Source organism: Leucopleurus acutus (genome assembly GCF_964270905.1).
Source record: "Leucopleurus acutus genome assembly, chromosome: 13".
Lineage (NCBI taxonomy): Eukaryota > Metazoa > Chordata > Mammalia > Artiodactyla > Delphinidae > Leucopleurus > Leucopleurus acutus.
In genome coordinates this window covers 20,388,516-20,409,477 of record NC_139155.1, presented here as the reverse complement: position 1 = coordinate 20,409,477, position 20,962 = coordinate 20,388,516, and the positions used below count along the sequence as shown (strand labels likewise).

Below are 20,962 nucleotides of genomic sequence, written 5' to 3'. Positions count from 1 at the left end.
TCGGTGTCTTATCCGGGGAGGGGGTGCTCTGAAAGCGGAGAGGCCGAGCGTGTTGGAAGGACTGTGGCTGTAGAGCTGGCTCTCAGCGACCGAAACGGCAGCCGCCGGGGCCCCAGTCCCCATCCCCGCCCCGTCCCGTCTCGAAGCCCCGGGAAACTGGCCGAAGGAAGCTCAGCCTGTCATATGCGCAGACCGGCCGCGCACAGCCGTGACCGAGGTGGGGAAGGCACGCGGGGTAGCGACGCGGAGGTAGTCGAGAACCTCCCCGCCCAAGAAAGACCGGGAGGGAGAAACTACACTTCCCAGCAGGGAGAGCGACCTAACGCCCCGCCCCGCCCCCTGCCCCTCGCCCTGCTAGCCCCAGCCCCCGAGCGCCACGCATGCGCACCGCAAGCCAGCGCCATGTTGGGTCAGTTTGAAAGGGAGCGCGGGATCTGCGCTCGGCTTTGACGGCGGAGGAGCCTGCGAGCTAGCGGAACCTGAGGCCGGGCGGCGTCCGGGTCTGGGTGCTTTGTTACGTTTCCCGTCGGGTGGCAGGACAGGGCCTTGGGTGGAGAATTGAGGACGTCTGCGCTTTTCTCTCTTTCCAGGCCTTCGTCGGTGAGTTTGGCCGGAAAAGGGCGTGTGTTTTCGAAAGGCGTCCCATCTTTTGACAGCCCGAGGGGAGGGGTGGGCTGTCTCCCGAGGGAGGGGGCGGGATGAGAGTCCCGGTGGAAAGCGGGCAACTTTAGGGGGAGGGTCGCGGAACGGGAAGGAGAGGACCTGACCTGGACCTCGAGGCGCTGTCGGCGATTGAAGCGGGCGGGGAGGCAGGGTCTTGGGCCTTAGGGGCCGTCACCTCGGCAAAACTGGCTGCTCGCTCTTGTTGTCTGATGAATGGTTTGTGAGAAGCCTGTGTCTGGGACTGCGGTGGGGGGTGGGTGGGTGGGTGGGTGGGTGCTGGAATCCCCGAGGGAGGTGTTTCCTAGTTAAGGGCGGAAGCTTTGAAGCCGAAGATGCTCCGCTGCAGGGGCGCCAGCGATCTTCGCTTTCCAGGGTCATTAATTCTTGTCTTTTTGCTGCAGAACAAGCACATGTTCATTTTCATAACATAAATCAGAGCTGTTATTTCTAAGAGTTGTTCTTCATTTCCTGTGAGCTATTCTCATTGGTAATTTAACGCTCTACGTTCTGTTTTTGAATGAAAGGTAGTAGAGATCTCTGGCCACTCGTGCTAACGTTCTATTCGTCGGAATGATGGATTTCCTTTTGGAGATACACCCGGAAGTGTTAACGGAAGAAATGGTAAGATGCAGGGAATTTGCTTCCAGATAATTCTGTGGCAGAAGTGAGGAGAAGTGGGTGGATAGAGTTTCGTCGTGTTGGTAGTTGAAGCAGGATGATGGGTGCATAGGAGTTGATTAAACTTTTCTTTCTTCTTTGGTGTACTTTTGGAAACTTTGCACAATAAAAATTCAGTTGTGGATTTTCTTTTTGCCTTTTGTGAATTAAAATAAATGTTATTACCCACTTACTGAGAACTGTAATCCAACAGCTTTCCTTTTTAGGGTTTTGTTTTCGTTTTCAAGGTTTTGTAAAATAAATTATAAAATCGGTAACCTGTCCTGTGTTGGAATAAGGGAGGAAACGTTTGGTCAAGTTTGTTATCCAAGCAATATTTACTTGAGAAAAGTTAAAATCATTAGTGAGAGGGGTGAAGAAAGGGCAGAGCTGACTTGGCCTAGCCATTCTTTAGAGGTATACCAATAGCATCACAGCATTCAGGGAAAGCAGAGGCTAAATAACCATTATCTTCTGTTCTGCTGCTGCTTTGCACTGACTAGTGTCAGCTCTGACCTTTTACTCTTTTCTTCGTAAACGGAAAACTTTCTCAGTATTTTAAAGTCAAATTTGACAGTTATTAAGATTACATTAAAAGTTGTTAAAACTTTAACATTCCAAAAATTATAGCCAAAAATTAAACATTAATTTTATAACATCATAGCATGTGTTAAGTCCTAGACATTAAGCTTTCATTTTTACTTCAGAAAATCCATTGATTTAATTCTAAAAGAATGTCATATTATTTACTGAAGTAGTACCTGTTCACTCTGTTATTTCTTAGGTTTTCAAATATAGATCCTATTGTTTCTATATTAAGGTAGACTGGAATTCTCTCAATTTTAATAATGGAAAAACAGATGAATACATTAAAGCAATTTCCAAACTATTGTCTCCTTTGAAAGAGAGGTGGGCTGAATCCATTTTACATAAGAATTGAAAATAGTGAGGATAGTATCAAAAATGAATGTCAGAAAATGATTATTGACAGTGTTATTTTAGGAAAAGAACATTTTGCTAGCTCATTATATGGTAAGACTTGCAGTTTATTTCTTTATAAATGAATATTGTAAATTGTTTTGTTTTCTCAAGTCTTGGGGGAAGGGGTTGGCTAAAGTTACAAATTGGCATTTAAAATGTTGAAGGTGGGTATTCTCCATTGTTCCTTCTTGTTTCAGCTACGTCATTTGATGCCTTTTAAAAATTTATCAAGCACCTACTATGTGCAGCACGTGGTGGTAGGCTTAAGAATTGAAAAATATTTTGTATAGGGGAATGTTAGGTATTGTGATGTCATAGCCTATATCAGCATAAGAAAAGACTGTGCATCGTAGTTTTTAGGACTTTAAAAAAAAAGTGAGTATTCTTCCCTTGGTACTTTCTATACATAGTCTTAGATGATTTTTGTATACATAATTCCAGGCACATAATAGGTGATCAATAAATGTTTTCTAAATTGATGATGAAGGAATTCACAGTAATTAAAACAGATAATCTATAATGTGCATTACCTAAAAATAATTTATAGATAATGGATTTTATTTTTTAAAGAAAGTTATAAAACGTTTACAGATTTAGTAATTTCTCTGTGTATAGCTATTATTCCTTTTAATTGGAACTTTAACCTTTTGTTTTTGTATTACAGTTGTTTCTAAGAGAAATGAGTGGAAATAACCCATTTTGAGGAAGCCATGGCAAAATTAAATACAAAGCGCAGAGTTTGTTCTCGGGAATCTTCAGTATCTTCTCTGTTAGCAAGCTGCAACCTGAGTGGTAGTAATTCCCCTAACTCTGATGGTTCTTTTCAGTATAAGGATAGACTGTACGGTTCTGCATCTCAGGCTCTACAGGCCTATATTGATGATTTTGATCTAAGCTGTATGTATCTTGGTGCAAGCACTGGAAAGATTAACATCGATAAATGTTCTGCTAATATGCCAGAATTCTCCAACTATGTTTATAAACCAAAGAATGGTATGCTTTATTCTTTGTTTTCTTTTTGCCTACCGATTTAAAGCATTTTGAGAGATGTATTGCAGCCTTGGAAAACTAAATGCTTCTTTTGGGGTAAAAATGACTTGTAATATTGAGATCTGGTTATATTTCTTAAATGATTCTGTAATTTTCTGGTTCTCAGGGGTTTTCAGGTAAGATCCCCTTTTGACCTTAGAGGAGAAGCTCATGAAATGTAACTAATAATAGTAGATGGCTGATCCTAAACCCTTAAGCCGTTCTATTATAGCGTAACAGAAATAGCATTGACTTGGTGGTTCTAGCTTCCATTAATTAGCTTAATGACTTTAAACAAATCTCAGCCTTTCAGAATTTATACTTGATCAGTTCCAATTGATGGACTAGGGCTATATTAGTCTTCCTGATCTGTATTCTGTAGGACAGTAATATTCACAAGATGTTAAGGGTTTTTCCTTGGTAAGGTTTCCATGAATACAAGTTTGGAAAATGCATCTGTTGATAATCCAGTTAACACTTTACTGAGCACTTACAGAATGGCCCCTAGTGTGGAAAAAGGTTACATTCTACTTTTAGAAGTGGAGAATATATTCCAGAAGGGAAAATGGCAAACATGATTCTTAATTCTTAATTTTCATTTACTGTTGAATATTATAAAGTATTTTTATATGTGATACAGGAAGGTAAATAGACCTATGCTTTGTTTTTCAGCTTTTGAAAATCTTGATGACAAAAAAGATTTGTCCTTATCCTGTAGAGGACAGACTATTAATGACATGGACTCCATTAGCCTAACAACTGATGATCTATTAAAACTTCCAGCAGATGGATCATTTTCTTTCACTTATGTTGGAGCAGGTCATGGAATTAGTAAGAAAAGCAAAAAACATACTGGAAGACTGAGTTCATCCAACAGTGAAAAGAATCAAAATTTTCAAGAACCAGCCACTCTCCTGGGCAAGGATAACTTAGTTACCCCGGTTGTATACACAAATGTAAAAGGAAAGCAGTGTGGTAGGCTGAAAAACCCAAAACTTGTGAATAAGGTTAATAAATGTGTTTCTGTACCATCTTTATCTTTTAACAAGAAATCATCTTTTAGGGACAGTTCAGAACACAAACTTGAAAAGAATTACCCAAGATGGCTCACTAGCCAGAAGTCTGACCTTAATGTTTCAGGGATAACGAGTATACCGGATTTCAAATACCCAGTCTGGCTCTACAATCAAGACTTGCTGCCCGATACAAATAGTCAAAGGATTTATCAAATATTTAAAGAAGATCACTGTTCCCCTAGGCATAGTTACCAGGCACAAAGAACTTCTCAGCTAATGAATAAATTAGATTGTTTTGAATATTCTTTTGAACCGTCAAACAGTTCACATTCCTTGAGTGGTGATAAAGGATTAGTTAATGAATATGAATGTGATTCTGAACATAGCCAATGTCAGTGTGACAATCCACTTCTCCCAGGATCCAAAAAGCCATTCAGTGGTAATTGTTTTGTTGTTGTTTTTAAGAACCAAAGAAAGTGCTATAAATTTGACCTCACATCTAGGAGTTTTTGTGTCATATTCTTGATGTAACCATCAAGTGATATATCTATTTTGAACTCTTAATGGTCTTCATTTACGTAGCATTTTGTGACTGGAAAATGTCTTTTCTGTTTTTCTTTGTGTCACAACAGATGTCACATTTTTTTTTGTGTGTGGTACGCGGGCCTCTCACTGTTGTGGCCTCTCCCGTTGCGGAGCACAGGCTCCGGACGCGCAGGCTCAGCGGCCATGGCTTACGGGCCCAGCCGCTCCACGGCATGTGGGATCTTCCCAGACCGGGGCACGAACCCATGTCCCCTGCATCGGCAGGCGGACTCTCAACCACTGCGCCACCAGGGAAGCCCCAGATGTCACATTTTAACATAGCTTGCTATTACAGATATGTGTGTATTCCAAATTATCTGAATTCTTGTTGCCTTTGTGAGGTTTTGCTGTGCTTTGCATTTATTTCTTTTCTTAAAGAATTAATGTGATCTTTTAAATTAGGTGACAGAATTGAATTGCTTATCCTGAAGGCCAAGAGAAATCTAGAGCATTGTACTGAAGAATTACCAAAGTCTATGAAGAAGGATGACAGTCCTTGTTCATTAGATAAACTTGAAGCAGAAAGATCATGGGAAAATATTCCTGTTACTTTGTAAGTAAGTTACAAAGAAAAACTATTCAGTTTTCCAAATGAAGAATGTCATGTGAACATCTGATTTATCTTTTAAATAACAATGATAATTAACAGTGGTAATAACATGGTAATTCTGTAGATCATAGCTTTCAGTGTTGCTTGCTTTAAATTGCATTTTTCATTTGTTACCACAAGATGGCGTAATATTTCATAATCTTAGGTACATTATATAATTTTTGTCTTTGTTACATGGTCCTTTTGTTGCACTGTAAAATATTAATATATATTAAATATGAGGAATTAGAACCAAAAGCAACTGTTTTGCAAATGGAGAAGGCTTGAAATTCTTGTTACTTTTTTTACTTTAAGTTTTTTCTTCCTCTATATTCTCTCCATGTATTAGAGTTATTCATTTCTTTTCATTTACAGTTTACTTTCTTAGTCATTATTTTCTGTAAATAATGGTGCATTTTCTTGTATGGTAAATGTTTGCAGTTTCTAAGATTGTTTTCATTTGTGTACTTAACCTTTCTATGCCATAGTTTCTCAGAATAATTTAAAAAGTGTTTGCCTAGATACTGTGAATATGAGTATAGAGGAGGAATCGAGAGCTTAGGTAGGAAAGTTTCTTTTAGTGATATTATTACACGTATATTCATCAGAAATGCATTCTTGGTAATCCTGTGTCCTGCCTTAGGCTCTGATAATTTATTATCTTCAGTTGTCTAAGCCTTCATTCTGTTACAGACAGTCTGTTAATTCCTGAATCCTTTTTTTGATTCTTTCTCAGTTGAACATCTTATTCTTTTGTAAGTGGACACTGACTAATTCTAGTTTGGAATCTTGGCTCTGTCACTTCCTTGCTGAGACTCTGTACAAATCACTTCTACTTTGGGGTTGTGAGGATTCAGTTGATTAGAAAATAAATATACAGCACTATTTACAATGGCCAGGACATGGAAGCAACCTAAGTGTCCTTCAACAGATGAATGGATAAAGAAGATGTGGCACATATGAACAATGGAATATTACTCAGCCATAATAAAAAGTAAAACTGAGTTATTTCTAGTGAGGTGGATGGACCTAGAGTCTGTCATACAGAGTGAAGTAAGTCAGAAAGAGAAAAACAAATACCGTATGCTAACACATATATATGGAATCTAGAAAAAAATGTATGGTTCTGATGAACCTAGGGGCAGGACAGGAATGAAGATGTGGAGAATGGACTTGAGGATAAGGGGAGAGGGAAGGGTAAGCTGGGACGAAGTGAGAGAGTAGCATTGACATATATACACTACCAAATGTAAAATACAGCTAGTGGGAAGCAACCGCATAGCACAGGGAGATCAGCTTGGTGCTTTGTGACCACCTAGAGGGGTGGGATAGGGAGGGTGGAAGGGAGACGCAAGAGGGAGGGGATATGGGGATATATGTATACATATAGCTGACTCACTTTGTTATACAGCAGAAACTAACACACCATTGTAAAGCAATTATACTCCAATAAAGATGTTAAAAAAAATAAATAAATATAAGATACTTAGGACAGTTTCTGATTTATGATGCTCTCTTAAAAATTTTAATAGTGGCGATGATCATCCAGAGTATTTTTTGTTTGTTTAGCTTCATTTCGCACTTGTTGGTTCATTAATATCTTTTAAAAAAAAAAAAACTTGGGTTAGTAATTAGCTCACTTAATTCTTAAACTTATCTTTCATCTTTACTAATTTCTTATCTTCTTATCAGTTGGTTGTATTTGTATCTGTATTTGTAAAGTCCTATAGCTGCAATACTTTGCTTTCAAATGGAACCAAAATGGGTGAGCAAATCATATCAGAGATGCTTAAATTAAGAGTAAAATTTTTGAATGCATCAAATGTATTTTGTAATTAGATACTATGACTTCTAACTTGTATAATTATTATTAATGATTTGCCCTAGTACCTTATGGTACAGTAGTTGATTTTTGGAAGATTAAATTCATATTGTGATGGATATGTTTTACATTAAATTAATGATGGTGTGAGAAGAAGGGATAGACCTTACTTCACTGTGATAATGACAAATTATTATCAATCTGTCATCAGAAACAAAATTGACTGGGAAATACTCCAAGTAGTGTACTGAGAGATAGAATAACTACAACCAGACAATTTTTTTTTTTTGGTTTAACTTTTTATAATGGAAAATTTCAAACAAATACAAAAGTATAAGAATAGTATAATGATTCCCTGTGTATCCAGCACCCATCTTCTATAATGAGGTAAATGCTTTTTTGTTGATAGTTGGTGGATGTACAAACTCTTTGGTAAAGAATGGGAGAAAAGACTACTTGGAAGCGAGAAAAAGTTCCTAGTAAATTACAAATCAAATGAGTCAATAATGAAGTGCTGCTAATTATTGAGAAAAAAGCATTATTACATTTAAATGTTTTAAGAAGATTCTTAGATATCTGAGTATCTGAGTTAGAGATACATCTTATATTGATATATAAATGAAAAAGATAAAATGAGTTTCTTTATTCTCTGTAACTAATAGAATTTGGTTTGGGGAAAATTTTTACTCTTGCTGGGGATCCCCTTTCCTTCTGCTTGAACATCAAGATAGAAACTATTATTTATTGAGCTCTATTCAATGTACCAGGTATATTGAGTTAATTTATGCAATACTTCTGTGACATAAGTGGGGCTACAAATGTAGAAACTGAAGATAAAGTTTTGTGAAGTCATATAAGTGAGTGGGACTGGTATTTGAACTTAGGAATTTTAATTTCAAAATTGATCCTTCTCCCACTTTAATCTATCCTCTATATTAATATGTGCCAGTTCTGGGGGAGAAGTCTGTCCTATTGCTTTGACGTAGAAGAGCATGTAACTGCCATCCCAGTAGAAACTGTTAATAAATTTCTGGCAGTTTTGTGTATTAATATTGAGTAACTAACAATGTTTAATTGGAAAAATGCACTGCTTATTTCAAGCAGATGAGCTTTTGGAGGATACTTATATTTGAAGGCTTATTTGTTTAGTTGAAGACTAATGTCTTCAGTTTCTATATAGTTTTTCCTTAAAGCTTTAAAGGAGAAGCAAGGAGATAGGGCGGGATGAAGGAAGAAGTTTAGGGAGAAGGTGAAGGAATCACTAAGCAGCATCAATATGAATCCTAATGGTTATTTAGTGGTGACCACTTTAAATGATAACCATCAGTTATATACTGTCTAATTTTTGTAAATTGGGAACTTATTTGCTGTCTCGTATCCTTAAATCCTAGCAAATCTCCTGTTCCGGTTAACTCTGATGATAGTGTTCAACAAACTTCAAGGGCAAAGTATGCTGACGGGTTCCTTGAAGACTTTTTAAATAATGATAATCAGGTGGGTGATGTTAAATCTTTTTAACTTATTAAAAGAATATTTATGACTAATATATATAGATAGTAATTTCTAAGTTATTTAGATAGTGTAAAACAAAAAATGAGTAAAATCCCTTCTTCCCCAACACACTTCCATAAAACCATCACTCCTAGAATTATTGATAATTTTATTTTAGTATTCTAAAGTAGAGTGACCTGGGATTGAACTCTACAGGGAGCCTAAATTGTTATTACAATGGTTTTTTTTTTTTTCTTGTGAAAAACATACAAAACAGAATCTTATAGAGTAAATTATATTTTCCCATAGGGCGGTTGCTTATTGAGAGTTATGTTTCTAAGATGCAATTATCACCCCTATGATTTAAAATGGGAAATTTATTATCCAGTTTTATAAAATCAGCATATGTGTATCTTGCAAGTAACTCTAAAATGAAGTGTAAATGTGTATATATACACATAAGGAATGATATATAATATGATTTAGAAGTGTAAGACATGGCTGTTAAATATTGAAATACACTTTTGATATTTCAACATCTGGAAGATTTGAGAGATTGAACACTCAAAACAAAAATTAGCTAAAATTTTTAATACAATATATATCTTTTCCTTCAGTGAAATTTACTAGAGAAAGTAGAGGCTGTCAGAATATGTCTGACCTTAGAGCTTTTTTTTTTTTTTTTCAATATTTATTTTGTCCGTACCTGGTCTTAGTTGTGGGATGCAGGGTTGCAGACTTCTTAGTTGTGGCATGCATGTGGGATCTAGTTGCCCGACCAGGGATTGAACCCGGGCCCCCTGCATTGGGAGTGCAGAGTCTTACCCACTGGACCACCGGGGAAGTCCCTGACCTTAGAGCTCTATATAAGATACTATAGCAGATGCTGATTAAGTGAAGCTTAATTATCAAATATTTATTTGGCAAATATTTGGATACCAAGCACTTTTCTAGGAACTGTATTCCTAATAGTAAATAAGAGAGAAGAAACCTTGCATCTTGGATTTTTTATCCCAAATTGGAGAGATAAGCTGTATCAAAATGTAATATATAAGGGGATACTACAAAATGTTATAAAGAAAAATTACTTGGGATAGAGAAATTTTAACTAGAGTAGGTAGGAATCGCCTCTCTAGAGAGGTGATATTTGTGCCAAAACCTAAAATGAGTGAATAAGCCGTGTGTGTACCCATAGGGAAGTAACTTTACATGTAGAGGGAATAGTAAGTGCAGAAACCCCAAGGCAGAAAAGTGTTTGGCATGTTCAAGGAATATCAGAGTCCAGTCAGTGTAGCTCAATCAGAAAGAACAAGGATGAATAGTTAAGAGATAAGAAGGAGAGGTAACCAGGAGTCAGATCATGTAGCTATGTAAGTAATGGAATGAAGATTTTATGTTTTATTTCAGCGAGATGAGAAGTCACTGGAGGACTTCGGAGGAATGAAATTATCAGATCTACATTTTAAAATATAAACAGGCAGCTGTATGGAACATAGACCTTGAAAGGAGCTAGAGAAGGACAGGGAACCCAGTTAGGAGGCTTTTGCAGTCTTCCAGGATAGGGATTGTAAAGGCTTGGGTTAGGTGGGTACATTGGAGATGATCAGAAATAGTTAGACTTGGGATGTGTTTTGAAGGTGACCTCGTAGGATGGAGATAGAGAGGATTCAAAGGATGAGTCCAAGATGTTTGAGCCAAGCAACTAAAGGATTGGGTGGTGCAATTTACTTGGGTAAGGAGAGCTGGTAGAGGCACAAATTTGCATAAGTTTTTCAGAGTTTGAGATGAATGACTGTTGAATACTAACCAACTAATCCCTTTTCTTATGCCTTTACACACACAGCCTCACTACCACGGTGTTTTTTTATTTTTAAATAATTTTAGATGTACAGAAAGTTGCAAAAATAATACAGGTCCTTCCTGTCACCCTTCTCCCAGCTTCCCTAATGTTAACATCTTATATCATAATGATCACATAGGCCCAATACTGTTACCTGAACTACAGACCTTATTCTGATTTCACCAGTTTTTCTACCAATGTCTTGTTGCAGGATCCAGCATTGCATTTAGTTGTCATGTCTTCTTAATTTACTTCACTCTGACAGTTCCTCAGTCTTTCCTTGTCTGTCATGACCTTGACACTTTTTCAGAGTTACTGGTCGTTGGTTTTTTTGTAGATAGTTCCTGAATTGGGTTTATCTGAAGTTTTCTCATGATTAGAATGAGGTTATGAATTTTTGGCAAGAATGCAACAGAAATCATGCTGTGCCCTTCTCAGTGCATCATATCAGAGGGTTCATGATATATTGATATCATTGGTAATATTGATATGTTCCTTAGTTCAGGCTGCTGTAATAAATATGCCTTAGACCAGTTGGCTTAAACAACAAACATTTATTTTTCGCAGTTCTGGAGACTGAGAAGTCCAGATGAAGGTGTCTGGTGAGATCCTGCTTCCTAGTTTGCAGATGGTCATCTTCTCCTTGTATCTTCACATGGCCAAGAGCAGAGAGGGTGAAAGCTCTCTGTTTCTCTTCTTATAAGGGCACTAATCCCACTCATGAGAGTTCCACCTTTATGACCTAGTTACCTCACAGAAGCCCCTCCTCCAAATACTGTCACATTGAGATTAGGCTTCAACATTTGAATTGTAGGGGGACACAAACATTCAGTCCAGAGCAATAAAATAATAATTAATAAATTAATATGTAAATAATTAATTTACATATTAATTAAAAATAATTTTAAAATAAATAAATAATTAATAAATGAAATAAATAATTAATAAAATAATATGTAATATATAAAATTATAATATATTAATACTTGTGATGTTAGTCTTGAACACGTGGTGCCTACTGGTTTTCTCTTTAGTAAAATCATGGTTTCCCCTTGTAATTAATAAATATCGTAGGGGAGATACTGTGAGACTATGCAAGTAGTCTCAAACTTGCATCTACTAATTTAGTATCCATTGGTGGATATTGACTTTTTGTCTGCATTATTGATTGAAATTCTTGTGTAATGAAGAGCTATTCCTTCTCCCCCATTTATTTATTAAACTATTTATATTAGGACTCATAGATATTTATTTTATTCTAGGTTTAACACAATACAATATTATTACTTATTTTGTTGCTTAAATTGTTTTAGTTTAGGCCATAAAGAGTTGCTTCAGGTTGGCTCCATGTGTCCTTTTGACGTGTCCCTATGCTTTTTTGAGCACTTCTCTGAGGAGCCATGGTTCTTTTTATTGGAAAATGGTATTTAGAAACTAAGATCTAGGCACTAGGTGTGCTTATTGCTGCTGGGTTTTTATTCTAGACTTTCTCAGCAGGCAGACCTAGGAAACGTAAGTTTACTAAGCCATGCATACACACATACTTATTTGTATATCTGTTTACATATATATATTTTATATGTAGGTATAAAATTATGAGTTCGTACTGATACTAATTCTAGTCCAATACCACAGGCTTTGTTTTAGCCCCTCTGTTCCTTATTTGTAACTTCTTTCTCATCTGGTGAGAATCTTTACTCTTATTATCTATAATAGGTTTACTTATTTTTTCAGTCTTAGCATATGCATAGTTTCAGAATTGCTAACCCATACTGCTGTAAGAAACACATTTACTAATTAGATTATATTATTTGTGTATGGTTCTTTTTGTCTTTTGCCTTGCAATATCCAGTCAAAATATTCTTTTCCAAGGTTACCGTGGTTAATTATTTTCTGCCCAACTCCTTTCAGTGTGGTCATGTTGTTCATTTGTAATGCTGTTAGGTGGCTCATTTTTTTTATTGTGTAAATTGGGTTATTCCCACATTTTATGTGGTTTAAATAATTGGTTTTTGAATACATGAAACATTACTATAGTTCCTAGAGTCAGAGCTATACTATACAAAAAGACATACTCAGAGACATTCACTACAAGGATTTAATGAGAAGTCTCAGAACAAATTCTATCAAACATGCCAACGTTTATTAAACATTCATTCGTGAGTGGCACAGAACAGTTCATATAAACTGTTTTGTAGTTTTCTTTTTTGGTACTCTGACCAGAATTTTGCCTGAAAAGTTCACTCAAGGCAGACATAGCAAATTGCAGAGGCAAGCTTTTGTAACTTTTATGGTTGGCATTAGGCAACCTGAATTTCTTCTAAACCAGTGGCTGGATGCAGATCATTTAGAGATAATGCCTCAGGTGCTGTCTCCGAGGTTGTAGGAGTATAAGTGGAACTGGATCCTTATGCCCTGTTTCTTTTTCTTTCTTTCTTTTTTTTTAAATTTTGGTAAAGTATATATAATATTTACTATTTTGACCTTTTTTTTTTTTTTTTTTTGCGGTACACGGGCCTCTCACTGTTGTGGCCTCTCCTGTTGCTGAACACAGGCTCTGGACGCGCAGGCTCAGCGGCCATGGCTCACGGGCCCAGCCGCTCCACGGCATGTGGGATCTTCCCGGACCGGGGCACGAACCCGTGTCTCCTGCATCAGCAGGCGGACTCTCAACCACTGCGCCACCAGGGAAGCCCTGACCATTTTTAAGTGTATAGTTCTGTGCAATAAGTACCGTACCTTCACATTGCTGTGCAACCATCACCACTGTCTATCTCTAGAACTTTTTCAACTTTACCAACTGAAACTCGACCCACTAAACACTAACTCCCCATCCTCCTTTACCCCCAGCCTCTGCTAGCACCATTCTACTTTCTGTCTCTATGAATTTGATTATTCTAGGAACCGTATATGTTTTAGTCTGCTGAGGCTGCCATAACAAAATACCATAGGCTGGGTGGCTTAAACAACAGATATTTGGTTCTCACAGTTTTGGAGGTGGGGGAATCTAAGATCAAGGTGCTGACTGATTCTGTTACTGGTGAAGGCTCTCTCCCTGGCTTGCATACAAGCCACCTTCCCACTTTGTCCTCACATGGCCTTTCCTTGAGCTCTTAAGTGTCTCTTTATGAGGATATTAATCCTATGGTTTCAGGGTCCCACCCTTATAACCTCACTTAACCTTGATTACCTCCTTGTAACCTTATCTCTAAATACAGCCACATTCAAGGTTAGGGCTTCACCATGAATTCTGGGGTGGGGGACACAATTCAATCCATAGCATCTTATAAGAAGACTCATACTATATCGTTCCTTTTGTTACTGGCTTATTTCACTTAGCATAACGTCTTCAAGGTTCATCCATGTTGTATCATCTGTCAAAATTTCCTTCCTTTCTTAGATTGAATAATACACCATTGTGTGTATGTATCATGTTTTGTTGATCCATTTATCTGTTGATGGACACTTAGGTTGCTTCTGCCTTTTGACTATTGTGAATAATGCTGCTATGAACATAGGTGTACAAATATCTGCTTGAATCTCTGCTTTCATTTCTTTTGGGTATATACTCAGAAGGGGAGTTGCAGGATCATTGTGGTAATTCTGTATTTAGTTTTTTGAGGAATTACCATACTGTTTTCTACAGAAGCTGCACCATTTTATTACGTTCCCACACCTTGTTTCTTATACCCTGTTCATATAACTGTGGAGAGTGCCTTTAAAATCTTTTTGGCCACTGTGCTTAACTTCGTATATATGTTATACTGTCCATGTTGAAATATTTTAAATTATAGACATCTTAAGAGGCCTATTTTCCACTTTGTGGATGATTATCAGGACACAGCAACTCATTTGAAAGATGTAAAAATAAAGGTAAGACTTTAAAAAAGAAGTTTAAAAATATCCTGTACAGGTTCTCTTAACTGACTACCTTATGTGGCTAAGTGCTGTTGCCTTCTTTGGATGCAGATAAGATCAGTGGTAATCGAGGTGTGCGTGTTTTTAAGGTAGCAAGGAATGTGTGGTCCATAAAGAGGTGAAAAACCAGCATTCCCTGTGTGAAAACGTATTTGGAAGTGTGCAGAGAATATGATATTTGAAATTCTAGTCCTTGTTCAGCTGATAACCAGCGTCATTTACACACTTGAAAAGAGCATATTGACTTACCTGCTCTCTGAGGACCTTTCAGTTCGAAAAATCTATAATTTTAAATGTACTAAGTGAACGCATTGCAAATGTAAACATGTACCATTCATTTTAAAAGAACAAGGACTGGGAAGCATGTGCCAAGCTGTTAATAGTGATTGTCTTTAAGTGACTGGGTAAGGAGAGGTTTATGAGTTACAGTTTTGATTTGTTGGAACACTTTATTGACATGTATTGTTTGGATTTTGCATTGATTTATATTGTGGGGAAATAATACAAAATAGAACTTTTCCCCTTCTGAATTTGGATGGTTCATCATTCATCTGTTTTAACTTGTAGAGCTGTACCCTTTCTGGAGGGAAACACCATGGTCCTGTTGAAGCCCTGAAACAAATGTTATTTAATCTTCAAGCAGTGCAAGAAAGTTTTAATCAGAATAAAACCACAGAGCCAAAAGGCGAAATTAAACAAGTAAGCACAAACTTAATTTATGAATTGAAATCTATGAATATGAATTGAGATCTGTGAAGGATAAGATTTCCTCCTAGGTCTTTCTTAGCCTCAACTCTAATTTTATGTTAATAATCATGGTATATAACACATGTCGTAGAGTTGTACTGTTGTTATTCTTTTTTTTAGAAAGTAACTTACTCAAATTTAATACTGTAAGATTTTTGCAGTTGTGTACCCCTGAATGGATTGTTCTATTAAGTTTATGGTTATAAATACAACATTGTATTTAGATATGATGTTATTAAAACTGTAGATGAAAGGATTGTAAGAGTTGTTTTTTAATGACCTACAAAATTATTCTGTGTAGTCCAACTTCCTGTGTTTATATTTGAGGTGGCCTAGAGAACCTTTCGACATTAGACTTCTCCCCATAACCTTTGTCATCTGAAGTTTCATTTTGTTACCATGTGTTTATTGACTCTTAATACGGTTATGTAAAGTTTTATTTTAAAGTAATTGTGTTTTTGTGTATTTCCTAGGAATTTGGAAATCTGTTTCTGCTTTGGGCTGATATTTCATAGGGGTCGAATTTTCCTCACAGTAGTATAGTGTTTACAAACCTAGCTTATGTTCTTCCAAGCCTGATTGTGAATTCTAATTCTGCCACTTACTAGCAAGTGCAGTATTTGTACAGATCATTTAACCTCCTTAATTTCAGTTTCCTCTTCTGTAAAATGAGATTGTTGAGAAGACAAATTGAAACAAACTATAGAAAGTACTTACTATAGTCCTTGGCATCTGGTAAAAACTTAATACCTGGAAAATACTTAATACATTTTAATTGATATTGTTTATTTTGTTATTCAGTAGAGCTTTACAAAATTCAGTTTTCATTACAAGTGAGTGTACTAGATTTTAGGAACTATCACATGCTACTCACTTAAGTTGTATTTCTTAATTTTTCTCCTTACATTCTAATGATCATGACACTAACATACAGTGCAATCCATCCTTCTTTTCCTTCCCCTTTTAAACATTCTTGAGATAAAGCCTTGTTCAGTAAAGTCATAATTTCAAGCCAAGATTTGATATTTAATGAACAAACATTTTGAAGCATACTTTAGGACAGTTGCAAGATGAAAAAGTTGTAGTATTTTTAGAATAAAAAAATATATATATATATTTAATGCTTTACTGAAAATTATTTGCTTAGAATTATTTCCTTGGGAATGCGGACAATATTTTTAATGTTGTTGTTAATCACACATATTAAATAGCATATAAGTTTATAATTATATAATATTTTCACTGTTTTATTATATTTGGTGTTTTTAATAATAGGTTTCAGAAGATGATTTCTCTAAATTACAGTTGAAGGAAAGTATGGCTCCTGTTAATAGGTCACTTCAAAAGTAAGTGTTCTCTGTTAATTTCTGAGTATGTTATGGATACAAACATCTCTGATTGAAATCAGAAGGTTACAGAATGGAATTAAAGTAGCTGGAAGAGGAGGTGTGCTAGGTATATTTAAGATTCTTGGAGCATAATTTTTAATCCTGAGATTTTCTCTTAAATTTGCGCTATTTTCTATTGAAAATGTTCTTAGGACCTAATGAGATAACTGTAGACACTAAAAATATAATAGATGTGAATGGCCTAGGGAAAATATCTTTTCATTTCTGAGTAATACCAACAATTTGAGATAGTATTGGTGTGGATATTCTGGAAGAACAACTTGTGCGTGAAATGTGTTGTCATATATTCCCTCTAGAAGAGATAAATAATCCTAAGTAAGTATATCATTATTTGACATATCGCCACAGAAATTTAAGTGGATATACTGTCCTGGATATAAAGATAGGTCTAAATGCCCTAAGGTGTTAATCTACTTATTTTCTTAGTTACATATCTTAAAAAGTTGGGAAGAATTTCCTATAGTCATGATATTGGTAGAAGAGACGGGTATTTATTTTATAGATTTGATTGTGTGAATATGAAGCGCCCTTACACATATGAATGTGTAAGATTTTGTAATTCTCAATACTAAAGGCCATGCTGTGAAAACCAAACTTAACGATAGCTGGGAAGTTGTCTCATTTCTCAGATCTCTTTTCTTGCTCAATTTTCTGGTCTTCGTTCTACACTAGGGATAGACAGAATTAGCTCTCAGACTTGCAAAACTTGACCCTAAAGCAAACATTTTTCTTTATTCTAATGTGCTCATATTTTACTTAGATCTAGGAAAGAGTGGGCAGTTTGTTCTGAAAAGCCTTTCATTCAGTTCTTGCTGGATTCTAGGCTGAATATAGGCCAGTAAACATAGTATTTAAGAGAACAGCCAGTATAGTAGTACTAGTAGAAAAACAAATGTAAGATGTCAATGGGTAAAGTATAGCTAAATTGCCATCACATAATCAGTGTTACTGAGTTTCTGTGGGTTGATTAGTATTTACTTGAATGATCATCAATAGATACATTGTCACAATAAGAAATGAGTTTTTTAATTTCAGTTTTTAAGGTGAATGACTATTCAATGTTGTAATACAACCCTTAGGTTGATGTTTTCCCCATTAGCCTGCTTTTTCACTTTTTGAGAGAAGAAAATCAAGAATAATTTCCTTCTACAATTTTATCCTTCCCTTCTCCCTACACTTAACTTTGAAATACCAATCACTTTTGATAGACTCTTCTCTAAACAGATTGCTTTATTCTCAAAACGGGAGATAGAGGTTAGATGAAAGGAACTGCCAAATGATTGCGTAGCTGAGGTAGGGAGACTGAAGATTTCACACTTATACTTAGCGTTTTTATTCCTTCCCATTATTACCCACTCCCCTTTCTACCTGACATTTTGTTTTAAAGACATAAAATATACTACATGGGATTAGAAAGGAAACCAGTTATAGTGAATTAACTATGAAAATATTAAAATACATTTCTAATTAGTAAAATATGCTTCTCTTTATTGCATTTAAAATAAGACAATACATTTAAAATACAGGTAAGTTAAAATTCATTTTGTAAAAACATGTATTAGTGTGAAGGCCTTTTGCATAACTTGAATAAAAGCATTAAACCATGGTGTGCTCTTTTACTTACCTTTCACATATTGATCAGCAAACGATTACAGAAAGGGAATATTGGAAGGCATTGATGTCTGGGTTACCAGTGAGACTTCACTATTTGGAGGATGAAAACTAGACTTAAAGTTGTCTAATAGTTGGCCAGTTATGTCATATGAACTTTTGGACTGTAGACAGCAAGACTTAGAGGACGTATGTTTTAGCAGTGGGTTTAATAACTGTTGTAATTTTGTAACTATTATATAACTATTGTAATTTTGAAGTAGTGATGGGTATAAAACATGCTTGCAATGACTATAATGTGATATCAAAATACCTCTGATTTCTATGGCGTATGAGGTCACAGATTTTGGCTGTTGCTTACATTCATAATGGAAGGAAATGCTAATTTAGAGATAGCATTTTGTGAAAATAAAGATGATTTTTTTCCCCATCCAATTTCATAGACCCTCTAAATCTAAAGGATCTGTTGACCCTCTGATTTGTAAACAGTAACATCAGATTCTAGCCACTTGTCATCTTCCTTCTCTTGAGTCACAGCCTGAAAAGAAAAAAGGAAGATAAGCCCCAAGTATATTTACAGATTATCTTCTTCCTCATAAATATGTCTGTAGGAAGAAAATAATTCTTTAAGTAGAGAGATATTAGGATGTAGAAATAATAAAGTCTAATTTTACCTCTGATTGCTTAGTAACTCTGGGTGAGTTATTGTCATTTAGATAATGAAGATGACAATCTCAGAAATTAACAGAAGCTGCCAAAAGGATGGCAGAATTCAGATTCTTAATACATTTGAGTAGAAGTGTCTAGGAAACAGAGTACAGGGAAATAGATGTAATGCAGTAATTAACACTACTAATTTCCTCCCTCTCCTTATCCTTGGTAAAGTGGAAGATGTATTTTATTTAATATACATCAATTGAACCTGTGTTGGAGACTGTAGAATAAGGTGTTGTAGTCACCACCTTTCAGTAACTTCTCACTAATTTCTCACTTTAGAGATTACTGGTATATTATTTCTGTTTTTCTTGGTCTCTTATTTATCAGAGATCTGAAATATGGTTGATTAACTGATATTTTTGAGTGATCCTCAAGGATCTGAAGGGTAAGGGAGAAGGAAAGCTGGAAGAATACTTTTAGAGGAAGACTGGAAAGTTAAGGGCTCCTATCTTCTTGGTTTGTCTGAGGGATGATTGAGAAAAACCAGGGTGTTGGTATAATACTGCATTATTCAATGTAATTGTCATTTGTTTTCCCCCATGCTCAGTAAAAATGAGTTTTCCTCAATTGTAACTGATTGTTTAGTGCTATTTAAATTTAGCTCTCTTGATTGTACATGTTAAAAATGAATTATGTCCTTTATTTCTTAAATGATGTACACAGTATATCAGAAGGTATCATTTCATTCTGCAAAGTACATGAAAAAGATGCTTTAAGTGTGACACAAGTGATACCTATTATTGTTTCTTATTAGGCTACTTGGCACACTTTCAAAAAAAAACCCTTAAATGTCAAACATATAATTTTTTTAAGTAAGTGTTTATAGAATTTTAGATGAATTATTTTAACCCTCAGTTATTCAGATTGCAAGGTTTTGTAAAGAAAAATTTTCAGTTTTGATACTAAAACTATTCCATAAACTTATCTCTCATACTAATTTTGAAGTTAAGAAACAATATAATCACCATTTCTTTTTGCATTACCTATTCAGTCCTTAATATTGGTTTATAATGTGTTTTATACTTTTTAATGAAGGGCTTTGCACCATTTATCTCGCCTGAGAGACCTGGTTGATGATTCCAGTGGGAAACAGTCACCGAAAATACGAAGAGGAAAATAAAACTCTAACCAATAAGTAGTCACCACAGAACAAAAATGTATTTTTTTTCCTATTGCTTAAACTGACAAAGTAATTAGAAGCCATATATTATTCTGTGATTGGTTCAAGTATTATATGTTTTTTAAAAACCAGACTTGAAAATGTTCATAGATTTTTGTGATCTATCCTCATTTTGTGCCGAAATACCAGGAGGTGAACTAGAAGGACTCACACTATATGGCCTAGTCTGACTTTGGTCTTCAGGCTGTCAAATGTCTAATATTCAAAGATGGATGATTTCCGTTCTTGAAGCTTACATGGACTTAACCTTCTTCAGCATCCTCATCATTTTATCATCTGATTCTGGATCATTAAGAAGCTTTTCCTGGTTTCTATCCAAAATCTCTTAAATAGACTCTTTTATAAAGTTAGTATCCACTTAAGGAGCTTGAGGAATGTCAAAATTGTTATGGTGTATCTTATCCATATGGAAGTATGTTACTTTCAAGTTTCATAAAGCAAACATTTAAGAATATGTTATATTTGCAAATAACATTAACTGGTGCAGTGCTAAAAGGATGTTTTATATTGTGAATTCCAGGAAAACCTCATTTAATTAATGCTTTGATTCTATATGTAAGATAATCTTAACAGTACTTGACAGTTTATAAAATATTTGGGGGGGATATTTGAGATTTTAATATTTTGATATTATTTCCCAGATTTAAGTTTTGAGGTTAGCTCAAACTAGTAAAAACTATATCAGTGGCCAGTTGCTTTATGGAATT

The 20,962-nt window shown here is 35.6% G+C and overlaps 1 protein-coding gene across 1 annotated transcript; it reads left to right on the top strand.

Annotated features, from left to right (window-relative positions):
- Window positions 1-494: 494 nt before the first annotated feature.
- On the top strand, window positions 495-20,195 carry LOC309970865 (lung adenoma susceptibility protein 2; the record flags this gene model as incomplete). The annotated part of the gene is made up of 9 exons (XM_082853552.1): window positions 495-600; window positions 1,188-1,284; window positions 2,966-3,294; window positions 4,003-4,785; window positions 5,334-5,484; window positions 8,734-8,836; window positions 15,159-15,290; window positions 16,614-16,684; window positions 20,111-20,195. The coding sequence occupies exons 3-9, from the start codon at window positions 3,012-3,014 to the stop codon at window positions 20,193-20,195; spliced, it is 1,608 nt and encodes a 535-aa protein (XP_082709678.1). The 5' UTR covers window positions 495-600; window positions 1,188-1,284; window positions 2,966-3,011.
- Window positions 20,196-20,962: the final 767 nt, after the last annotated feature.